The sequence below is a fragment of the Pipistrellus hanaki genome (genome assembly GCF_964339955.1).
Source record: "Pipistrellus hanaki genome assembly, chromosome: 1".
NCBI lineage: Eukaryota > Metazoa > Chordata > Mammalia > Chiroptera > Vespertilionidae > Pipistrellus > Pipistrellus hanaki.
The window spans coordinates 25,589,704-25,614,056 of NC_140503.1; the positions used below are offsets into that span (position 1 = coordinate 25,589,704).

General features: G+C 55.0%; 1 protein-coding gene across 4 annotated transcripts in view; it reads left to right on the forward strand.

Annotated features, from left to right (window-relative positions):
• The first annotated feature begins 3,196 nt into the window (after positions 1–3,196).
• ACTN1 (actinin alpha 1) overlaps positions 3,197–24,353 on the forward strand; it is a 95,257-nt gene continuing 74,100 nt past the window's right edge. For 3 of the 4 annotated variants that reach the window (XR_014793393.1, XM_084866449.1, XM_084866451.1), the window contains exon 1: positions 3,210–3,579. Coding sequence is in view for 3 of the 4 variants with exons in the window: in XM_084866449.1 (XP_084722575.1) it covers positions 3,475–3,579 (105 nt within the window). In the remaining variant the exon portion in view is untranslated. Of the gene's footprint in view, positions 3,580–24,353 lie in introns of all 4 variants that reach the window. The other variant, XM_084866450.1, reaches the window with a different exon arrangement.

Genomic DNA, 24,353 nt, shown 5'->3' on the forward strand with positions numbered 1-24,353 from the left:
GGGGAGACTGTACTGTCTATGATAGGATGGTTAGCAGTGTCCCTTGTTTCAATCCACCGGATGCTAACATTAACCTGCCCGTTGAGACAACAAAAAAGTGTCTCCAGACATTGCCAAATATCTCCTGGGAGGGAGGTGTCAAACTAACCTGGGCTGAGGACCACTGGGTTAAAAGCATGGTTTTGGGAGCCACACATAACTATGTAACTTCGGACTAGTTAGCTACCTCTTGGAGATTTTGTTGGTTTTCTCTTAAGATGGAGCTAATTCTCACCTCACAAGGTGAGCTTACATAAGGTAATTTAGGTAAAGTGCACGGTCTGTCCCATATTGGGCATTTGTTGAGAGCAACAAAGACTCCTCCCTCATCCTCACATCCAAACGCCTAGGCCTCCCAGGTTTATCTCCTAAGTCTAGCCACTCTTCTCCATTTGCTAGAGACTCAGCCTGGAATTTATACATTGAAATCCTAACTCCCAATGTGGTGGTATTCGGGGGGTGACGAGGTCATAAGAGCAAAGTGTGCATGAGTGGGATTAGTATCCCGATAAAAAGGACTCTGGAGAGTTCCCTGCCCCTTCTGCCACATGGGGGCACAGCGAGAAGATGCCATCTAAGGAACGTGGAAGCAGCCTCCCACCGAACACTGAATCTGATCTTGGACTTCCCAGCCTCCAAAACTGTGAGAAATAAATGTTTGCTGTGTAAGCCACCAGGTTATGGTGTTCTGTCATTGCAGCCCAGAAGGACCAAGCGTTTTCTATCTGGATTTTTGGAAGAGCTTTGCAACTCATTGTCACATCCTCCAGCCAGCCTTGCTCCCCTCAGATCCACATTTCACACAAGGCCTTCTCCGTCTGGCTGCCGCCCACCTCTGCAGCCCCATCTCTCACCCCTCCCAGCCTTGAACTTCTAGTCTAGCCACACTGAAGTGAGAGGCATTCCTTCTATACCATGCAGTTTCCTGCCCCCGTGTATTAGCTCACACTGTTCCTTCTGCCTGGAATAACTTCCCACACCCCTCTTCATCTGGCTCACTCTTCAAAGCTCACGTGCATTTCACCTCCTCCAAAAAGTTATACCTGGCTTCCTTTCCCAGACTGGGCTCCATATTCCTTCCTCTGTGCTCTAGGTCCCCTGGTCAGATCTATTCCCTTGCATCTATCTATTTGCAGTGTATTTAAAAAAAAAAAAAAAAAATATATATATATATATATATATATATATATATATATATATATATATATACTTTTTATTGATTACAGAGAGGTAAAGAAGAAGAAAAGAGAGAGACAGAAATTACACCCACGTGCCGGAATTCAGGCCTCACTGATGAGACAGAATCATTGATCCATGGTCAAGCCTGCAACCTGGGCATATGCTCTGCCCAGGAATTGAACTGTAACCTCCTGGTTCATAGGCTGACGCTCAACCACGGAGCCCGGCTGGCCCACTGCAGTGTGTTTTTGTTTGTGTGTCTGTCTCTGCAGGGCTGCAGAGGGGCAGGGATTGTGTCTTTTTCACATCTACAAAACACCTAGCACCTCCCCTGACACACATTTGGGGCTCAGCAGATATTTACTGAGCGAATGAATGGCTATAGCACCACCATTACCCTCTATGTCAGGCTGAGAGCCGTTGTTTAGAAGTGGTTATAAAATAGTCCATAAATCTGCTGTCTCTGTGGCTCCAAAGCCGCGCTTCCTCAGCCAGGGGCGGATGGCAAGCGCAGTGCTGACTGGTAGCACTTGCTTAAGTGTGTGAGGTCGGCTAATGATGCAGGGAGCAACACCGCCACGGATATCTGCTTACAGTAGCATCAGCTGGCTCTCCTGAGAGTCAGAGGCGCTTTCCGCACCTCTCCCATCTGTGGCCTTTCCAGCAGCCTAATTGATGGCCCTTCCTGTCCGTGAACTTCGTCCTTAGCACCTTCACTCACCCCTGGACCATCACCCTTGCGTTTTTTGCCGCTGACTCGGCCACCCTTCAGGGCCACACATATAAATTAAGCACTATTATGCGCAAAAGTCATTGGAGGTGTACTTGCTGTTCTTCAGCCAGTGGGGTCCCTCCGGAGCCCAGCAGGATCGAAGGCTGCCTCTTCCAGGTGCCTGTCACTGCTGGGACAGATGTTTAGACCCTCCTCTTGCTAGATCCCGGGAAGGAAGCCCAGGTAGGCACTAAGAGGTGTTCAGTCAGTCTCGCCCTCCTTCCTCCTCCAATAACAATAAGCCTTTGCTGGTGGGCTTGAGGTTACAGGGTTAGCCTGTGGAGTTCTGAGAACCTGCTTCGTCCCCATTCAAGCTCACCTCTGAGCCTCGCCTCCTTATCTGTCCGGTGTGTGCTGGGTGGAGGGGGGAAGCGGGGAGCGGGTAGATTACTCAGGGCTCTCCTTCCCAATTTTCAGGATGATGCCCGGGTGTGTAGGAGGATAGCTCCAACAGGGGTTCCCGGGAAGCTGGGGCGGGGGGGGGGGGGGGGGAGAGACACACGGGACGTCACACGTAGTTGCCACTTGGGGAGCCCCGCGGCTTAGCCCAAGGGCGGGCGGGCAAGCTCGTGGCCTCTGAGCGCAGATGTCTGGCCAGAAACCTGGCTCCCGGAGGGAGGGCAGGGGTCGGCCGCGTGGAGCCGGGCGGGGCTGGGGTGGGGGCGGCGGAGTCAGGAAATTCCCAGGAAATTCCTTTCCGTTCCCGCATTCCCCGCCCCTTTCCTCGGTGCCCGATCTCTCGGAGCCTCGGGAAACCGAAAATGAAATGTTACTCGGGTTCCCTCGCGGTCCTTCTCCAGCCCCGGCCACCTGGGTCCGGAGCGCGCGTGGGAGCGCAGTGACACCCGCGCGCCCGAGTTCGGGCCTCCCCGCGGGTAGGGCGGGTGTCCAGCTCCCGGCGGCTCCGGGGGCTCCCGAGCCGCCGCCGCTGGGTCCCTGAGCTGGACGAGGCGTCCCCGGCTTCGGTCCCGTTCGGCTGAAGCTGGGATCACATGAGCCCCAGGGGAGTGGGAGCCCGGGTGCGGGCGGGGGCGTGCGCGCCGGGGGGAAGGAGCCGCCCCGTCCACCTCGATGCTCGGCGGCCCCGCTGACGGATGCCAGGAATTCCCAATGAGAGGCGATGGGGGGAAGTTTGGGCAACTCGGCCTGGCCAATAGAGAGCCTAGGGAGGGCTCTGCCCCTTCCCCCCGCCCCCGCCCCCGCCCGCCTCGCTCCGGCAGCGCGAGCGTGTGGGCCCCGCTCAGTGTGCGTGGAGACCAGGTCCGAGTGCCCGCCCGCCCCGAGGCTGGCCGTCCGCGAGCTCCCGCCGCCGCCGCCAGCTGCAGCCTCCGCGAGCCGCGCCGCGGCGGACCGGGGCGCAGGGGAGCCAGCCCGGCTCCGCCAGCTCAGCGCCGCCCGGCTCCACTCGCACCCCGCTCCGGGGCAGCCGCCGCCGGGAGAGAAGGTGGAGGAGGAAACCCAGCTCCTCGCACGCGCGCACCACCATGGACCATTATGATTCCCAGCAAACCAACGACTACATGCAGCCCGAAGAGGACTGGGATCGAGACCTGCTGCTGGACCCGGCCTGGGAGAAGCAGCAGAGAAAGGTCAGCAGCCGCCCCAGCCCCCTGCTGCCCCCGGCCCGCTCCTCTCCGCCCGCCGCGCTAGCGGATCGGGGCTGAGAGCCGGTTCCTGGCGCGGGGGCGGGGGCGGGGGCTGCGCGCCCGCCGCTCGGTGTGGGGTGTAGGGTTACAGGCGGGGGGCGGGAGGGGGAGAGCCCCTGTCCCGGAGCCCGCGAACGCCCAGCCGGACCCTGGGGCAGCGGGGCCGCCCTCGGGCGGGTCGCTTTGGGGGCCGGTGAGCCAGGTCACCCGGCTGCCGCCGCCGCACCGTCCCGCGTGGGCAGGGCCCTGGCTGGGGCGGTGCTCGGGAGCCTGGGGCTGAGCCCCCGGCTGCTCGGTAGCTGCGGCTCCGGATCGATTTCCCTTCTTCCCTTCCCCGCCCCCTGGCCGCCTCTCCATATGGCGGGCGTGCGGTGGCAGCGCGCTTCCTGGGCTGCCCGGGGCTGGGGAGGCGGAGGGGGCGCCCCCCTGCCCGGCCCGCAGACCGCGGGGAGCGAGGGCGCGGGGGGATCGGAAGCCGCCCCCGGGCCGGCCCCGAGGGGGCCCTGCCGAAGCGGTGTTCGGGTGTTCGCGGGCTCCCCGGCGGGCCCCTGGGGGCGGGGTCAGGACGGCAGACCGTTTGATTGCTTCACTCAGTTGGGTTGTTGGTTGCGAGCGGAGGTGGGCTTGGGTCAGCGTCCTGCCCCTCCGGACCCTGCTCATTCCTGGGAGAAGGCGAATGTAGGCAGCTTGGTTTGAGTGGAGGGGCTTCAGGGCCGGGGTTTGTTCCGGGAATGGTTAGGGTCATGGGGATCCCTGCGTTAGCCACCGAGCCCTGTCCCAGCCTCCGTGTGCCCGGTGCGCGCTCCACCCCCGGAGCCCGGCTCGCAGCCGGCGGTGGGACTCCCGGCGCAGTGGCCAGGGGCAGGAAGAGGTCAGAAACCACTCTTTGGGTGGGGGAGGGCGCCCCGACACCGCCTTTGCTTCCTGCCTGCGCCGTGAGGTCTTGCCCCAGGCGGCCACGTACCCTCGACACCCCTCTCTCTGCCTCCAACCCCCACCATCCGGTCCCTCCCCGTTTCATCCCTCTTCGCCCCACCCCCATTCCCCCACCCCCTGCTGATCTGGGAATGGGGATTGGGGTGGGGGGGGACAGGATGGCGCGTCCCTCTGGATAGTGCGGTTAGGGCTGGGCTTGAGGGAGAACGCTCATGTCCAAAAATGGTAACATTCATTCCCTTTTTTAAACTTAAAAGGGGGGGGAGGTTAGGGAGCCGACTGAAGTTTTTTTTTTTCTTTTCTTCAGCCAAAGGCATCCTGTATTAGCTCACTCAGGAATCCTAAGCCCTTTTACTCACTTCATCAGACAAGTAGAGGTAATTTAAAACACACACACAAAGGGCTTCCTCAGAGCCAGTCGACCTGACACCCGGGCAGGCTTTGGCTGGGCCCGGCCCCGTGCGACATCCCCAGGTGCCCCGGCTTTGAGCTGACTGATTCAATGGAAATACAGCAGTCACTGAAGACCACCCCCTCTCTTCCCCCTCCGGGGGAGCTGTGACAGGACCCCACTCACCCCCTTGTGTCCTGGGACAGCTGGGCGATTGGTGGAGCAGAGAGAGGAGTGGGTGACAGGAATTCCCGTGGGGGCAAGGCAGAGGAGGGCTCTTTTTAAATTTCAGGGTGAAGCCTTCCTTCTCGAGAATAGATTTTTAACGTGGACAGGAGTGACGAGATTAGGATGGTGGGTGTCTTGGGGTCACCCGTGGGGAGTGGAAGAGAAGGAAATGGTTGTTTACGGAGTAGCTGCTTACGGTAAGCCTACGAGGGGTGGGAGTGACCGGACTGCCCGAGAATGAGAAGTGAGGAGGACTCAGTTCCTGGGAAGCACCGACTCTTGTTTCCCCAGCACGGAGCAGGGGACCTGCCCAAGAGTATTCAGTATTATCAAATGAATGAATGAACATGTTAAATATATTTGGGAAGGAAAGCGATAGAGTGCCCTTCTCTCTCTCTCTCTCTCTCTCTCTCTCTCTCTCTCTCTCTCTCTCTCTCTCTCTCTCTCTCTGTATATCTACTCATAAAACTCTGGCCGGGGTGGTGTGGCAACTGAGTGGTCTGGGACCTGTGGGAATCTACTGGGCAATCTCAACAGTTCCAAAAGCTGGCATTGGTTGGTGTGTGCCAGGCATTGTTCTAATCTAGTCGCATATATTGTCCCAGTTGTTACTCCTAACAGCTCGGAGCCAGGCACACATGAGGACGAGGGAATGAGGGGCGGAGGGGGAAGTTCACCAGCCCAGAGCTCCAGGCTGGGGCGGGGCGGGGCTGGGATAAAACCCTGTTCGGAGGCAGGCAACTTCGCCTTCCGTGTCCCTGGTTGGTTAAGGGAGGCGGGAAAGTCGGGCCTGGCTATTCAGGTCCTGCCAGGATCTCTGGACCGAGGGGAGCCAGTGCCTGCTTTGGTGGGATTGATGGGAGGGAGCAGCTGGACAGCACAAGCTTTGGGCTGGACTCAGAAAATCTGGTCCCAAGTTTTTTTTTTTCTGCCATCAGTTCGCCTTACAGGAGCCTCCATCCCCTCCTCTGTAGATTTCACCTCGTTCTCAGTGGGATATAAAGTGGAGAATCGGACTTAGCGTGATTTGTTGCTTTTGACACCCTCCCTGCTGACCCTGGGGAGTAAGCATTGGGTGAGACCAGAGCTGACAAGTGGACAGCGTCTGACTATTCCAGATGGCGGCAGGAGAGTGGGGGTGTGGTGGTGGGGGACACAGGGCAGTGGGAGAGCAAGGCCACTGGCGGGGAGGTGAAGGACCCTGTTTCCAGCCCTGGTGCAACCACGACTATTGGTGAGACTTTGGGCAAGTCATTTCACTTCTCTCAGCTTTCATTGGCTCAGTCAGCAAATACTTTTGGAGCACTAACTCTGCGGACAGAGCACAGACAGGAGCCCAGCGCTTCCATTATATTTTCTCTGTAAAAGGGCTGCATTCCTGCCCTGCGAACACCCTGGGGCTCCTACAGGGATTGGATTAAATGACGTGGAAGGAAGCACTTCCTCTGAATGGCGAGGCCTGCTGCACACGCAGGCAGGCGTCTGCACACGCAGGCAGGCGTCTGCACAGGCAGGAGGCATGACTCAAGACGTGTGGCAGGTGGGCCGTGGCTTGTCCCTTCTTCAAAGAATGCGTCAGTGCAGAGCTCACCAGGCCGGACTCCCTGGCTTCAGACCCAGAATGCAGCGGGTCAGAGGTGTTCACTGGCCCCCAGTCTTTCTGACCTTCGAGGCTGAGCCGCCAGAGCCACTGTCCTAGGGGAATGCCTGTCTTTTTGGGTTGACCATAGTCCCTAGGGGTCTTGCCCATGCCCTTACATGTATGTGTGGGGGTGTGTCAGGCAGGCTGGACAGATCTTATCGATAAGACTTTGGGTAGCATCCTGACTCTACACTTTCAGGCTTTTGACTTTGGGCAAGTCACTTAAGCTCTGTCAGTCTTTTATTTATATAAAAGGAGCTAAGCTCACCCTGGCCAGTTTGGCTCAGGGGATAGAGCATCGGCCTGCAGACTCAAGGGTCCCGGGTTCGATTCCAGTCAAGGGCATGTACCTTGGTTGTGGGCACGTACCCAGTGGGGGGTGTGCCGGAGGCAGCTGATCGATGTTTTTCTCTCATTGATGTTTCTAACTCTCTATCTCTCTCCCTTCCAATCTGTAAAAAATCAATAAAGAATATTAAAAAAAAAAAAAAAAAAGGTGAAGCTAACCTCTCGTCCGTGTGGCTCAGTGGTTGAGCATCCACCCGTGCACTGAAGAGGTTGTGGTTTGATTCCCAGTCAGGGCGCATGCCGGGGTTGTGGGGCTCCATCCCTAGTAGGGGGCATGCAGGAGGCAGCCGATCAATATTTCTCTCTCATCAATTTCTCTCCCTCTCACCATCCCCCCCCTAAAATCAATAAAAACATTTTTTTTTTTTTTTAAAAAGGAGCTAATACCTGCCCTCCTGCCCTCCCAACCACCACCCTGCCGCTGCCTAGGCTGATCGGAGAAGATACGTAAAATAGCAGCTTCCGTGGTTCTCTTCCTTCTGAAATCCTGGAGGCTCTGGCTGAATGTGTATTTCCACAGGCACCAGCCCTGCTTTTTTTTTTTTTTTTTTTTTTTTTTTTTAACATGTAGGAGCTTAATCAATATTTGTTGAGCTAATGGATGTTGAAACAGGCAGGTGTAAGAACATAGTTGTAAACAGGCCCAGATCCTGATTCTGCACCCACGTGGAGCCAGGCTGTTAAGCCAGGCCCCGGGAAGAGAGGCCGCCCTGTTTACACTGCCCTCTGGACTGCGCGGCCTGCACGGGAGCCGACCATTCGGCGGGGAGGACGGCCAAGGTGGGGAGGAGCAGACGGCTGCCTGGCTGGAAGGGGAGGACTCCTACGGCCAGGGTGGTGTCTGGCAGAAATAAAACCAGAGAGAAGAGAGCATTGGCTCTGGCGTCTGTCCTCAGGCCCCTCACACTTCTGACTCCTGCCGGCTTTACCTCTTGCCAGTGCCCATGGCCCAGGCACCCCCCGCCTGCCCGGTTCTCTGCCCAATCCCCAGTGCCGAGCACACAGACAGGCCTGTTGGAGGTGGTCAAGAAATATCGCTGAATAATTGGGAAATGGTGTCATGCATGCCTCTGAGCCCCGGGCTGGGGGTGGAGAGGGGGATGAGATGCTTTACATTCCAGATACACCACCCGTCCTGGGGCTGTATCTGGCTCCGGCTCTGCCTGTAGTCACGCTCTGGGCACCTTGGCTTCACCTCTAGGTCGTCTGCTGTGTGACCTACCTGCTGACTCCAACCCGGAAATGGAGATAATAATCGTCCCTGCCTGATACAGTTGAGTTAAGCCAAGTATCCATTACATAGGGAGTTTAGCAGAGCACGTAGCAGATAGTCAGTGCTCAATAAACGATAACAATTTTGAGGAACCAGAATTTGTATGGCCTTCGCCCAATATGCTTTGAGGTAGGTGGAAGGAGCCAAGGCTGCCTAGGAATGTGTGGGAGTTGTGCCATCCTTGACCTCTGACCTTTTAGTCAGCTCTGGCTCATTCGATGTCACTTGACCTCTGCTCAGGTCGTTCACTATAGAATGCTGTAAAATTCCTCTTCAGCCTTTCACTACTTCCTAGATGTATAGGAGGAAGAGGTGCATGTTAAAGTGCTTGTCGGCTTGTTACAGGACAGGTAAAAGGACCTCAAAATAGGAATTTCCTCTAAACGAGACAACCTGGGGGTGTCTGCAAGCCCTCCTGTTACATAGCTGGGGCATTCTTGGCCCTCCCCCGGGGCCCTCCTCCCAGCAGCTTACCCGGCCCTGCTTTGCTTCAGGACCTGTTGCAGGTGCTCTCTCGCCAGAGCTTGTCCATGTGAATGCATTGAGAACAGGTGCCCGCTGGTTGTCATAGTGATTGACAAAGCCTGAAGGAGAGAGTTGGGGGGGCTGGAGCATCAGCGCTGTGGGGACCACCTGTGCTGCCCAAGACAGACAGGTGTGAGACGGCCTGAGCTGACCGCTCTGTGAACCCGACTTTCCGGTTTTGAGGCATGATGGGACCTTGAGGGGCCGGCAGGGTCACCGGAGATGGGCTTTAGGAGCAGGAGGCTAGCAGGCTCCTGCAGGATCCTGGTCCCGAGCCTTTTCAAATGGAGAAGGAAGAGACTCATTTCCATTCTTGAGGAGGAGCTGGAGGCTGTTCCCAGCGGGGTGGGCGTGGGAGGAAGCCTGACCCGTGAGCCGTGCCTTGTGGGGTAGTTCTGAGTGTGAGGAGGTCAGACCAATGAGTGTCCTGTAGTCTGGGGTTTGTGGTTGGGATTTGGGCCCCCTCTTCCCATCTTCTTGGGGAAGATCTGGGGCTGGGCACCTGGCCAGTGGCCACAAACCATAAATTTGGTGTGAGGACCTGTCACACCAGACCTGGAGCCAGGGTGGGGCAGCACCAGCCTGAGCCGTGACCCTAGTCCCCGGCCTGCTACTGTGTGTCTCCGGGAAAGAGCTGGCAGTGACTCTGCTTCTCCACCGGGCTCCTTAACGGCGTAAGAACGTTGATAGTTTCCCACGGATCAGTCAATGAGCGGTGACTGAACTCCTCTTAGGTATCAGAGCTGTGCCCACGTGTGGTCATGGAAATCATGGCTTAGGTGGAGAGAGGACTTGAAAGACACAGAAAATGACAACAGGCTGCATCGGTAATGGCCAGAAACATGGCCAAGGCAAATGCCATGGTCACGGCAGGACAAATGCCATGGTCACTGCAGGACAAATGCCATGGTCACAGTGGCCTGTGGTGGTAGAGAAGGTGAAGGGATGGTGGCATTTGAGCTTCATGGCCAGGGATTGAAGTTTCTTCTGGAAAGCCTCCACTTCCCCTGGCAGCGAGGCTGTGGGGTGTGTGTGTGTGTGTGTGTGAGTGAGTGTGTAAGGAGGGGAGGACGGGAAGGGAGAGGGGAGAAGGCTAAAAGGGCAGAGCAAGGGCAGCTGCCTGTCTTCCTTGCAGGGCCCGTGGGCTGGGGGAACACCCCTCTTATTGTTCTCACTCCTGTCCTTCTTTCTTATTCCGTTTGTTTCTCCCAGAACTGACCTCTCGCCTTTCTGAGAGGCCAGGCTGTTTGCACAGCTCACAGGTGGGGCCTCGGAGCCCCATTCCTCTGTGCAGGTGTCGTTGGGACCATTCCCGCCAGTTAACCCCACGTGTAACCACCCGGTGCTTTCCTGGGATCTGCTGTTTGGCCGAGAGGCTGTGGCCCCAGGGCACCTTCCCCACTGCCCTGCCATTATTCCCTCTGAGTGTGGTCATCTAGTTCCTCACCAAGGATACTAGAGCGGTCCTGGGGCCCACCAACTCCCCGGAGGGGTCATGCCTGAGAGGCCTCGGGCAAAGGAGACCCCCTTAACCTGGTTCCTTAGTCCTGGCCAGACTGGGTCACCCTACTCAGACTCATGATCCAGCCCAGGGTTCTGTTTCCATCAGCTCAGGTGCCAGCCTCTTGCTAAGTATGAATTGTCCACACATGGTCCTGATGGAGGCAAGGAGCCTTGGGAGTGGCCGGGGAGGAGACCCAGCAAAGCAGGGCTCAGAGCCACCCTGGAAGTCCACATCCTTCTTAACACATGGCCCAGATTTCTCGCTGGTCCTCAGGCTGAGCCTCAAGCCCCAGAATCCTTTCTTCTCAGCAGGTGGGAGGTGAACGGATGGAAAAGGCTGGTCTGGTGCTCCCTGCCCTCTCCTGTGCTCTGCCCCCGTCCTGTCTGTCCTGGCTGGGGATTGCCTGGCAGGATCTCAGTGTGTAGGACACCAGGAGGAATCATATGCCCCAGAGCTAGGACCCCAGCCTGCGCCCTCTGCGGGCCCAGTTCAGCCACCAAATGGCAGCGTTGGTTACAGAGGGGATGGGTGGGAGTGACAGCACCCTAGGCCAGCTCCTAGAGAAGTCATCAAAAATGGTGGCAGTCCCCTGCTGCCTGGGCAGGGCCACCTTCCCAGACCCAGAGCTAGGAGCAGGACTGGATGTTTTTTGTTTTCTTGTTTTAAGTTTAAAAAAAAAAAAAATTCTTGTAATAACAATAGCTTCTCACGCTTTCTGAGCACATGCTAAGTATCAGGCACTGTCCTCACATCTAATCCTGTGAGGTGGGTCCTGTGTTGCCCCATGTCACAGATATGAGAACTGGCTCAGAGCAGCTACATGGCTTTTCCCAGATCACACAGCCAGCAAGAGGGGAGCTGGGACCCGAGGCCGGGCGGTGTGGCTCTAGAGTTGGCCTCCTCACCACTTTGCTCTGCTGCTTGTAAAGGAAATGCTCCTGTGTCTAGGAACATGGAACCAAAGGCAGGCATACAGAGCAAAACCCAGGGATGAAAACATTCCGGAGTTAGATGGTGGTGATGGCTGGCAACTGTGGGAAGACACTGAAAACCACCGCGTGCTTCAAATGGGCGCCTTTCATGGTATAATCACGTCTCAAAAAGCCCCCAGAACATGCTCAGTAACATAAAGGAGCAAGTGACGGTGCCCTGTCGGCCTGTCATCCCACCTCCCAGCGGTAAGAGCCCGCACAGGAGTTTCAGGTGCCCTGTGCCACCGAGTCCCTCTTCCTGTCATTCCTGCGTCCCCCTTCCTCTCCCCTCACTGTCCACTCCAAGGCCAGGGATCTGAGTTTATGGTGAGTGAGGTGGGGGGTAGGAGGGGAGGGAATAGAAGAAAATAATCAAGAAGGGCAGCTTTCACAAAATGTGTGATGTGGCCCTTTTCTTGGGAATTGCTTCCGGATAGATCACCAGAAGGCCGAGGCTGGGGAGGAGAGGTGGCCTTCCTCGTTTGCCCCCTGGACCTGCGTCTGCAAACCCTGTTGGCCCGGGATTGCTTCTCATCTCTGCCACCCCCAGGGTCAACAAGGTGGGGGTCCCAGAGGGCCAGCTTTCCCCAGAGTCTGAGGCATGGGGAGGGTCAGGGTCCTCCCCTTGGAGGCAGCTGCACTATTTGTGGGTTGCTTAGCAATAGTGGGACAAGGTGACTTAGCCCACCACAGAGGTAGGGGGAAGAATAAAAGGCAGCCGGGGATGGAGGTGGGAAGTACATGCAGAGGATGCTGTTACCCTGGAAACCGCCTGCTTGGTCCTTGGCTACCGTGGGCTACTGGGCTGGGATTCACTCTTCACTGGGAGGTTGTAGGGGCCTCTCACCCACAGTGTCGGCGAATGGAGGGCGGAGAAACCCTTCTGTACATGACCTGTGTGTGAGCTGTGTTCTGTTGGCACACATTTAATGTTCCCACCAGCCTTGTAAGGTATGTGGGATGATCGCACTTGATAGATGAAGATCCTGAGCTTAGAGATATAAAAGGACAGGCTCCCAGCCACCCAGCAGGGAAGGGCCGGGGAGGAAGGTGCTGGCACCCTTGGTCTCTAAAGGAAACTCTCCTTTTGATTTAAGGCATTTCACAGGCCACGATCCAGGAGGTAATGTCAACACTGCTCACCTCCTGGGAAGGGAAGAGAAGATGGAAGAAGGAGGGCTGAAAGGAGAATTACTTGTTTTATTTTTTTAAAAATATAGTTTATTGATTTTTTTTTTTTTTTACAGAGTGGAAGGGAGAGGGGGAGAGAGTTAGAAACATCAATGAGAGAGAAATATTGATCAAGCTGCCTCTTGTACACCTCTTACTGGGGATCAAGGTACATGTCCTTGACCGGGATCGAATCTGGGACCCTTGAGTCTGCAGGCCGACACTCTATCCACTGAGCCAAACCGGTTAGGGCGAATTATTTGTTTTATTTTATATCAACCAACCAAACAACCAGTATTTATTAAAAACATCTCAGTTCTCCAAATAAGTAATAAGACTAATAGTTCACACTGATTGAAGGTTGCCTGGTTTGGATTACTTTAATCTGGTTAGCAACCCTTCGGAGAAGGTTATTTTCCTTGTTACAGATGGGAAATTGAGGCTCAGAGAGGTTAAGTAACTCGCTTAAGATTGACCAGTCAGTAAGCCAAGTGCGGAATGAGCCCAGATAGATCGATCTCAGAATTCGTCTATTAACCAGAAGTACAGGCACAGCCTTTGCTTTAACGGAGAGATAAGAATGTATCAATGAAATAAAAAGGAACAGCTCAAGATGGCGTATAATCAAGTACTCATGAGACTCAGGGTTTTTAACATTTATGCTTTCACATAAGATTTTCTTTCCTTTAATCACCATGAGCCAACTTGTGAGGTCCTATCCCCATTTCATAGACAGGGCAAGCGAGGCTCCGAAGGGGGAGGTGACTTGACCGGGTCTCATAGTCTGAGTGGGGTACCCAGGTCTCTGAACAGAGGGTCAGTCTGTGAGGCTCACGGGGGGTGGGGAGCATGGGTCTGACTGAAAAGGTAGTAGAGGATTGTAGCTGTATTTTTCTCCACTTTCAGTAGAAGGAGTAACTGTCAGGAATAGACTCAGGTCCCCTGAACCTAGAGAATCCCACGGGTCCCCCTTGGCCCAAGTCGAGCTGATCTCTGCTTTTTCGACGGACTTCCCTGCTTTAAGATTCAGTCGTGTCCCTCTCCCTCTCTGCTCCTTCAGCGTTACCTGCTCGTGTTGGTCCCTTTGGTCCATAGGAGACCCAAACAGGATTGATGGAACCAGGTAGCTGAGGCTCAGTGTTATCTTGTCTGTTTAAGCCTGTGCACGTGAAACCCAAGGTTAGGGGTTCTTGTTTAAGCCTTGAGACTGTTCAGGAAGTTGGTGAGGGAAAGCTTGGGGGCTTAGGTTGTGGTAAGCAGGTTTGGCTCTACGCTTTGTGGGCCAGGCCAGGGAGAAGACAGTATCCTTCCTGACCCCCAGTTTTGAGCCTTTGCCCCCAGGGTCTAAATCTAAGGCCCCCCCTTCCCCCCAATGGTTCAGTGGAGGGCACAGCAGAGTGGCGATCCCTGGGGGACGGGAGCCTTCCCTTCGAGCTCTCTCCTCTCTACCTTATTCCTGTTTTTTGGGGCGGCTGGTGGTAGGGGGCTGTGCAGGCGGTGGCCACAGGCCTGTGAGTTGAGACCAGGCCAGGGCTTGCAGGGGAGCATTTTTATGGGCCTGAAGATTTATTTTTTAAAAGCCATCTGCAAAGCCGATGATAACCCATGGGCGTAGAACAGAGTGGTGCACAGCTCTATTTTCAAATCGTCTGTAGGTGAAATGACACCGGGGGAGGGAACCGGGGGAGGGAGCGGTGAGGTGGGTGGCCTCCTGCAGGCAGGTCTCCTAATGGATCTTGGCTTTCCATCTGGGAGGAGAGGTGGCAAGCCTTGCCTGTGGGTGGGAGGGGGCTTGCTGCAGTCAGACTCCCTCTTTTCTCCTTATGTCCCGGCGCGTGGAAAGGCCCAGGCCGAACAGCCTGAGGTTTGGGGATGGAGAGATACGTGGGGCTTTTCATTCTGAGAAAAGCAGGTTCCCTACCACCCCTAGTGTGAGGGCCTGGGCAAGGGCAGCCGCTTTTGCCAAGGTCCTGCTGTCTTGACCTCTGTGTCTTTCTCGGTCTGTGAGTGAGTGAGTGAGTGAATGAGTGAGTGTGTGAGTGAGTGAATGAGTGAGTGTGTGAGGGTGAGTGTGTGAGTGAGTGAGTGTGAGTGAATGAGTGAGTGTGTGAGTGTGTGAATGAATGAGTGTGAGGGTGTGTGTGTGAGTGAATGAGTGAGTGTGTGAGGGTGTGTGTGTGAGTGTGAGTGAATGAGTGAGTGTGTGAGTGAGTGTGTGAGGGTGTATGAGTGAGTGTGAGTGAATGAGTGAGTGTGTGAGTATGTGAATGAATGAGTGTGTAAGGGTGTGTGTGTGAGTGTGAGTGAATGAGTGAGTGTGTGAGGGTGTGTGAGTGTGAGTGAATGAGTGAGTGTGTGAGTGAGTGAGTGTGTGAGGGTGTATGAGTGAGTGTGAGTGAATGAGTGAGTGTGTGAGTGAATGAGTGAATGAGTGAGTGAGTGAGTGTGTGTGTGAGTGTATGAGTGAGTGAGTGAGTGTATGAGGGTGTGTGTGTGTGTTAGTGAGTGTGTGAATGAGTGTGTGAGTGAGTGAGTGAATGAGTGTGTGAGTGAGTGAGTGAGTGTGTGTGTGAGTATGAGTAAGTGTGTGAGTGAGTGTGTGAGTGAATGAGTGAGTGTGTGAGGGTGTGTGTGTGAGTTAGTGAGTGAGTGTGTGAATGAGTGAGTGTGTGAGGGTGTGTGTGTGAGTGAATGAGTGAGTGTGTGAGTGTGAGTGAATGAGTGAGTGTGTGAGTGAATGATTGAATGAGTGAGTGTGTGAGTGTATGAGTGAATGAGTGAATGAGTGAGTGAGTGTGTGAGTGTATGAGTGTATGAGTGAATGAGTGAGTGTATGAGGGTGTGTGTGTGTGAGTTAGTGAGTGTGTGAATGAGTGAGTGTGTGAGTGAATGATTGAATGAGTGAGTGTGTGAGTGTATGAGTGAATGAGTGAGTGTATGAGGGTGTGTGTGTGTGAGTTAGTGAGTGAGTGTGTGAGCGAGTGAGTGAGTATGTGTGTGTGTGTGTGAGTGCGTGCTGCTCTGAGACCCCCCTCTGTTTGTTTGGCTGCTGCCGGGAGTTTGGCAGAGCAGAGGCTCCCTTTCAAACACCGCGGACATCCTCCAGATAATGCCTAATGGCACTTTGCCGTCGAGTTCCCGATATTTCGGAAAGGCCTTTCTTTCCAGGAACCCAAAGTGCTTTTGCAGACTGTGCCCTGGGAGCCGGAGGCCGCGGCTCACGAATCCCGCTTTCCTGGAGCGGGGAAGCGGGCCAGACCCCGGCTTCCTGCCCTCCACCCCCAGCGGGGGCTGGAGCAGTCAGCATTCGCACAGCCCTGAGGCTCTCTCTAGAAACTGGGACAATTTCCCAAACGCCAGCCCCAGTGAAAGACACCTTTTTTTATTTTTTATTTTTTAACTGTTTAAAGCAGTGGTCAGCAAACTGTGGCTGAGAGCCACATGCATCTCTTTGGCCCCTTGAGTGTGGCTCTTCCACAAAACACCACAGCCTGGGCGAGTCTATTTTGAAGACGTGGCGTTAGAAGAAGTTTAAGTTTAAAAAAGGTGGCTCTCCAAAGAAATGTCAGTCGTTGTACTGTTGATATTTGGCTCTGTTGACTAAGAGTTTGCCAACCACTGGTTTAAAGCATTACATTTATCTCCTTTCCCCCGCCATTGACCTTCCCCCAGCCTCCCCTTCCCCCTGTCACATGACACCTATTTTTTTTTTAAGTTAAGCAATAGTGAATTTAGAGGTTCATTGTATAGAATCAGCTTTTTAAAAATTAAGGAATGCCACACTGGCATCGCAGTGGGGCTGCTTGGCATGAGCAGTGAGGCCACAGAGGGGCCCAGGGGTCCCTGGCGGGGGGACCTGCCCCTTTCCCTTCCATGGGAGCTGCTGGTTCAGGGGAAGGCCGGCTCAGGGGCACCTGTGGCTCAGGGCGGGTGTCTGGGAATGAGGAGCTGAGCCTCATCTCCCCTCCCCCTGCTGAGAAGCGCTAACCTGGTTCTGTAGCAGTGGGCTAACTCTGTTTCACAGACACTGATTCATGTAATCCTCACAGCACCCTTTGGAGGTGGTGTCGCGGGGGAGGAGCATTTAGAAAGGCCTGCAAAGGCTCAGGTGGTCACAGCCGTCATTTCTGGGTTTTCTGCTCTCAGGCCAGTTCACAGCGACCACGGACGTGATAGACAGAATTGAGGCCGAGGCGTGCTTTTCTCCAGTCCCGTTCCCTCCCCTCACTGGACTTAACCACTGTCTGGTTTGGTGTTCTCACTGTATGCGCATGTTTGTGTAGTTGTATTTTTGCGCCTGTTTAAAACTTTGCAGAAATGGTGTCTCCCCGTGCACCCTCCCCCGTCGGCTCACACCTCCCTGCATCCCGGAGCTGTGGACAGACGCAGCCTTCCCTTTGTGGATGAGCCGCCGAGGACGTGGGGGTTTGCCAGGTCACACAGCTGCGCACAGATGGCTGGTGGGACTGGGAGCCGGGCTTCCTGCCTGCGCGGGTGGTGCTCTCTGCCCCGGCCCGCCCTGGCCCTGCCTGCCTGAGTTCAAACACTCCCTGGTGTTTGATGAGGGAGGGCAGGAGGACTCAGTTTCAGTTTCTTTCTTTCCTCCCACGTGTGCTTTTGGCTTTGGCTCCCATGTCCTGGGGGCACTGCACCCGCGCCCAGTGCCCTCTTTCCCCGGGGCTCGGGGGGTCAGGGAATTTGGGACTCACACAGCTTTGCCATCTTTTCTCTTCCCAGGGTAGCAGTGGGGCTTTTATTGCTCCTCGAGGAGGCCAATAGGCAGTGACAGAAAGCTGCTGTGAAAGCGTTTGGGAATGCTTCTGCAGGAATCTCTGCTTCACGGCCCACAGCGGCGTCTTGCAGCCTGGGGAAGCTAGTCGTGCTCCACGTGCAGTTTTGGAAGAGGCCGGAGGAGGGGGCCACACCGTGATGAGCCCCTCTTGGCTGGGAACGAGCAGCCAGTAGGGGCAGTTATGTCTCCCTGTCCAGGGTTTCCTGGCTCTGGGCCACGTGAGCCTTTACCTTGCTCCCTTAGCGCCTGGGTTGAAGGGCCGGAGGGAGCTGGAGAGGACAGACGTGCTGGCAGCCTCTTGGCAGCCTCCTCACACTTGCTTTGGCCAGTCTGTGAAGCTCTTGGCGCTGAGGACATTTGGAAGGTTCTCAGGGGATGTCACTGATGGACGACTGGCATGGGGCTCCCTGGATGACTGAGGTGGATTTGTGGGGTCTCCTGGGGCACTCTAGTAAGGGGCCTGTTATCGGGGCTCCTGGAGGCTGTGCCCCTGAAATTCGGACATGCTCATGCCACCTCATCCCACAGCCCTGGAGCTTGGCAGGATGGGTGGTGGCGGGTGGAGGGAGGTTGTGGAGTAGGACAGTGGCTTTCAACCTTGATGGTGCATCAGAATCACCGGGAGGGCTTGTTAAAACACACATTCCTGCCCCAGCAAGTTTGGCTCAGCGGATAGAGTGTGGGCCTGCGGACGGAAGGGTCCAGGGTTCAGTTTCGGTCAAGGGCACAGACCTTGGTTGCAGGCTCTTTCCTTGGCCCTGGTTGGGGCTCATGTGAGAGGCAACCAAGCGATGTGTCTCTCTCACATGGATGTTTCTTTCTCTCTGTCACACCCTCCCCCCCTCCTCGCCCCTCCCATTCTCTCTAAAAATCAGTGGAGAAATATCGGGGTGGGGGGAGGCGGATGAATAAAAAACAACACCTCCCCCCAGGTTGTGGGGTCCCATCCTCAGAGCCTGTCACTCGGTAGGTCTGGGGTGGGGGCTGAGCATGTGCGTTTTTAACAGAGGGCACTTCAGTTACTTGCAGAGGAAGGAGGAGCGGAAGAATCAGAAGAATCGGGGCTGGAGCTGTTTCTACACTTTACTGGAAAGGGCTTGAGGCCGATGGTGACTGCTGATATTTCCTACCTCCCACCTTTCCTCCCTTCCCCAAATAAGTCTGTCTTTTCTCTGAGAGGCCCAGGCTTGGAGAGGAGATGTGCTCCTGTACCCTGAGGAAGGGGGTAACTCCTCAAGAGCCTCCCGCTGGCACGTAGTAGGTGTTCCAGGTATTGGATGTGATGAGCAGGGAGGGGCCGTGCCTTTGGAGAGGGTGTGACTGCCACTGCCCAGCATTAGGGGCCTGGCAGTTGCTGAGGTGCCGAGTGGGCTGCTCAGGGATGGGGCTGAGCCCAGTAGCCAGAGCAGTACCTGGGCTGGCCCCCAGTGTCAAAGGCCTACCCCGGGGGAGAAGGGTGCTGCCCGAGGCCAGGATGCTGGCCTTGTGCTGGGGACGGGGTCTTCCCGGGTGTCAGACGGTGGTGGCGGGAGCTAGCACAGACCCAAGCTCCATATTAGGCCGGCACGCTGCGGTTTCTCCTCTTTGGGCCCGCGGCCCACTTCAGATTCCTCTCCCGAGGCACTGGCCGTGCTGACACGTCCCTCCGCTCCCTGCCGATGGCTTTTGGCCGGAGCCCGGTTTGAGAAAATCTTAGGGAGTTTCTTGTCCTCGCGTGTGGGTTCAGGGGCCTCAGAGGAAGTAAAACCTGGGCCTGGGTTTTCCTTCTCCTCGGCCCAGTCCCGTGGGGTGTGGCGTGCCGACAGCCTTCTGTCTTTAGCCACAGCATCCGTGGGCGCGTGGGACCAGCCAGCACCTCTGGACCCTCCAGCTCCCAGCGTGCGGGACCGTGGCCCACCTGCTTTCCGCTTCTTTCCTGTTGGGACCCTGTGGGGTGGCATTGAGGAGAGGGAAAGGTGTGGAAAAATACTGTCCTTTAAAAAAAAAAAATTTGATTTTTTAAAAATATATTTTTTTATTGATTTTTTACAGAGAGGAAGGGAGAGAGAGAGTTAGAAGCATTGATGAGAGAGAAACATCCATCAGCTGCCTCCTGCACACCCCCAACTGGAGATGTGCCTGCAACCAAGGCACATGCCCTTGATCCGAATCGAACCTGGGACCTTTCAGTCCGCAGACTCTATCCACTGAACCAAACTGGTTTCAGCTATTTTATTGATTTTTATATAGAGAGGAAAGAGAGGGATAGAGAGTCAGAAACATCGATGAGAGAGAAACTTCAATCAGCTGCCTCCTGAACACCCCCCCCCCCCCCCCCCCACTGGGGATGTGCCCGCACCCAAGGCGCATGCCTCTGACCGGAATTGAACCTGGGACCCTTCAGTCCACAGGCCGACGCTCTATCCACTGAGCCAAATGGGTCAGGGCCAAACACTGTCCTTTTTGCACTATTAGGCCAGATTCCTGTCTGGGAGGACTCTGTCCTGTCCCCTCAGCATAGGGAGTATGATTGTATTTATGTACCAGGCCCCCAGGAGACCTGTCTTTCTTAAAATATATTTTTATTGATTTTAGAGACAAAGGAAAGGGAGAGGGGAGAGAGATCTATGGATAGACTGCCTCCTGCACGCCCCCTACTGGTGATGGAGCTCTGACCAAAATTGAGCTGGTGACCTCTTGGTGTATGGCAGGATGCTCAACCCACCTAGCCACACCAGCCGGGCCTGGGGTCTCGTCTTAGAGCTGCCTGTGGCTACTGCATGATGTTGACAAGTCACACTGGATCCTTACCTATAGAATGAGGGGCTGGCCCTTGCCGATTTGGCTGCGTGGTTGGAGTGTTGGCCTGTGGACTGAAGGGTTCCCTGTTCCCATTCTGGTCAAGGGCATGTGCCTCAGTTGCAGGCTCGATCCCCTGCCCCTGTCAGGGTGTGTGTGTGAGGCAACAAATTGATGTTCTCTCTCTCTCTCTCTCTCTCTCTCTCTCTCTCTCTCTCTCTCTCTCTCCTCCTCCTCCTCCTCCTCCTCCTCCTCCTCCTCCTCCTCCTCCTTTCTTCTCTCTAAAATAATCAATGGTAAGAATATCCTCAGTTGAGGATTAACAAAAAAATAAAAAATAAAAAAAATGAGGGGCTGGGCGGTAGGACGGCAGTGGTGCTCTCACTGGGACTATTGCAGGGAGATGACCTCCAGGGTCCAGCTCCACGCCAGCAGTTTGCGCGTCTGTCCTCTCGTCAGGGGAAGCCACTCAGCTGTCAAGCGTTTCTTGAGGTGACCTTGAGGTTGACCTAGGGCTTCCCAGCCTGGTCCTGCAGCTAAACTGCTCTGCTCGCACAGCCTCTTATCTGTAGGAGTCTCCTGTGTCCTCAGCTTTCAGGAATTTGCTCTCACCCTCTAGGGAGGGCGTGGGTGGACCAGGTAAATGAGCTTTTCTTATGGATCCAAAGTGCTCTGTGTCTGGGCCCTGCGCTCTCTTACTCTGGAAATGCCTGCTGGGGTGTGGCCAAGTGGGAAGCCAGGTGCCTGGGGAGGGGAGGGGAGAGAAGGCCTTGTTTGGGGTTGGTAAAAGTCCCTTAGCTGTTTGCTAGCTCCGGGGGTGAGGGGTGGGGTGCATGGGGGTGGCTCAGGTGCAGTGGGAAGGGCATCTCTGCCCATTGCAAGGTGGATGGTCATAATTGGTCCTTTGTGTAGGCTTGGCTGCCCCACAGGCCCGGTGTGAGGGAGGTGGCCTGCCCGTGGCTCAGCGGGTAGGAGAAACCCCAGCCGGAGCCAGGGAGCCAGGATTTCAGTCTGGAAATTGCCCAAGGGACTGATGCCAGTAAGCAGCCTTGTTTCTTACTTTGTTTACTCTCAAAACCCAGCTCTATCCCTTCTGTCTCTTGTCGTAGTTTGAAAAAATAAAATCATTGAATGCCCAAGCCAGAAGGGACCTATACTGTCAGCTGACCCTTGCCCCTTAGATGAAGAGACTGAAGACCATAGTTGGTGATCTGACGTGTCCAAGGGACACACTGCCATGGATGCATTCCTTATGGGGATGGTTTTGATAAAGGACTCTTTATTTGGGGCACATGTAAGCCGTCTTCTGAAGTCATCCTTCTGGGTGGGCCCCAGAGCACCTGTTGACAGACAGGCAGGCTGGGCTTGAAGGCAGATGGAGCTGCTAGGTTCTGACTAGTGTGTGAGTGGTCAAGTTCAGGTGCATCTCACACATGCTGGCAGCTGTACTCTGCCAGGTTGGAGGTGATGATGGACACGTGAGCCCTTTGCATGGTCACCTTCACACTGGCTCCTGATTTTGCTCTTGAGGAGGGGAGAAAGGAATGAGCCAGAGAGCCTGGCCAGCTGATTCAGTGGTTGAGCTCAGTGTTGACTTATGAACCAGGAGGTCATGGTCCAATTCCCCGTCTGGTCACATGTCCCATTGTGGGCTTGATCCCCAATGTGGGGTGGGCAGGAGGCAGCTGACCAATGATTTTCTTTTCTCATTGAGGTTTCTTTTCATTTTTTATACTTCCTTTATTTATTTATTTATTTATTTTATTGATTTTAGAGAGGAAGGGAAAAGAAGAGAGAGATAGAAACATCAATGATGAGAGAGAATCATTGGTTGGCTGCCTCCTTCACATCCCACACTGGGGATCAGACCTGCATCCCAGGCATGTGCCCTGACCGGGAATCGAACCGTGATCTCCTGGGCTCAATCACTGATCCACACCGGCCAGGCCTCATTGGTGTTTGTATCTCTCTTTCCCTCTTCCTTCCTCTCTGAAATAAAAAAAAAAGAAAAGAAGAAATGAACCAGTGGGACAAGATAAGTGGTGGTAGTGCTGGTGGCCTTGGTCCTGACCTCACAGCTAACACCCACACTCCCACCCTGTGCTGAGTGCATATCGGAGAGTGTTCATATCCCCTGTGAAGTAGAAGGTATATCACAATTCATTTCCACTTTACCGAAGAAGTTGAGGATTATGGAGATTAAATAACTTGTCCCAACCCATACTGTTGAGTGGGGTTGTGGCCTGGGGCCCCAGGGCTGTCTGGCCAGAACTCACTCCTAATTACTGCCCTGCCTGCCTCCTCTCACCAGGGCAGCCTGGACACTCCTGCTGGGCGGAGGGGGGTGAGGTCAGCCCTGCCTGGAGAAGGAAGCCCCTTACCAGAGATGGAGCCGGTCTCCAGCTTCCCAAAGACCTCTCTCCTGACTCCTGACACATTCCTGCCCATTCCAAACCCTGGCAGTGGCCGCCTCACCGTCCCCGACACTAGAGGTCCCAGCACCGTGTTGAGCAGTGGAGCTGGAGTGGCTCAGCCACATGGAGGCTTTTTATTCTGCCATACTTCCCTCTGCCCCTTCCTTCCTTCTTGTCTGCCTCCTTCCCTCTTGCTCCCCAGGGGTCTTGGGTGAGGCTGTGCTGGGCCTTCCCTTTGGGCGGTGGGGGGTGCTTTCCTCACCTTCCTGGTGGCAGGGGTGCTGGCCTTGCCTTGGTTGGGGCACTTCTTGGGCTGCTCCTGTGTCCATAGACGTGCTCCGTCCAGGCATCGACCCTCTGCCACGGCCACGGCAGTGTTCCCCGTCATTGCAGGTCCTGCACGGACTGCTTGCTGTGCATACACACTCTTTTTCTTTCTTTTTTTTAAAAGTATATTTTATTGACTTTTTACAGAGAGGAAGGGAGAGGGATAGAGAATTAGAAACATCGATGAGAGAGAAACATCAATCAGCTGCCTTCTGCACACACCCTACTGGGGATGTGCCCGCAACCAAGGTACATGCCCTTGACCGGAATCAAACCTGGGATCCTTCAGTCCTCAGGCCGACGCTCTATCCACTGAGCCAAACTGGTCAGGGCCACACTCTTTTTTCAAACCCATAACAAAGTGGGATGTGTTAGGCCCATTTACAGGTGAGGGAGTCAGAGCCTGAGAAGTGAAAGAATGCGCTGAGGTAGTGTATGACAGACTGAGATTCACACCCGGGTCTGTGGGCCTGAAGTGCCTGCACCCGCTGACACCCAGAGTAAGCAGAAAGTGGCAGCTGGCCCCCAAAATAAAAAAACAAAAACAAAACCCTCAAACAACAACAATGAAACGCTGCTCAGCCTGGCTGCAGCCTCCGGGCGGTGGGCTGGGGCGGCTCCCTGGGGAGGAGAGAGGAGGCCAGATGGAAAGCATTTACAGGCTGTGGGCACCTCTTACCCGTATGCTGGGCTGGGCATTGCTCCCGAAGCTCAGGCGGCGAGCACTAATGCGAGGGCGGCCGGAAACCCGAGGAGCCTGCCCTGCTCTGCCCTGCCCGTGACTGCCTCCTTTCAAAGAGTTTCAGTCCCATCGACACTTGGACCGGCAATAACAACAACAACAACTCTCCTCTAAGAGCTGTGCACACTAACTTCTTTTAAAAATATATATATTTTTTATTGATTTTTTTTTTTTTACAGAGAGGAAGGGTGTGGGATAGAGAGTTAGAAACATCGATGAGAGAGAAACATTGATTAGCTGCCTCCTGCACACCTCCTATTGGGGATGTCCCCGAAACTCAGGTACATGCCCTTGATGGGAATCCAACCTGGGACCCTTCAGTCCGCAGGCTGACGCTCTATCCACTGAGCTAAACTGGTTACGGCTGTGCACACTAACTTCTAATGCTGTGGGCCTGGCACTGTTTTTAGTTTTTTACATCTAAGCACTGGGACAAGGACTTTCTGTGCACTAACCATACCATGCTCACAATAGCCTCGTGAGGTGGACATTTTACAGATGGGAAAACTGAAGCTCAGAGAGGTTGAGTACTTGGCCCAGGCTGGTGAGTGGCAGAGCTCGGATTTGAATCCAAGGGTTCCTTGTTAATAAGACTGTGGTCCTTGAGGTCGGGGGCCTCCATGTGGCCTTTATTGCTGTCCCCACAGCTGGCCCAGCCCCCGAGTGCCGGTGGGTT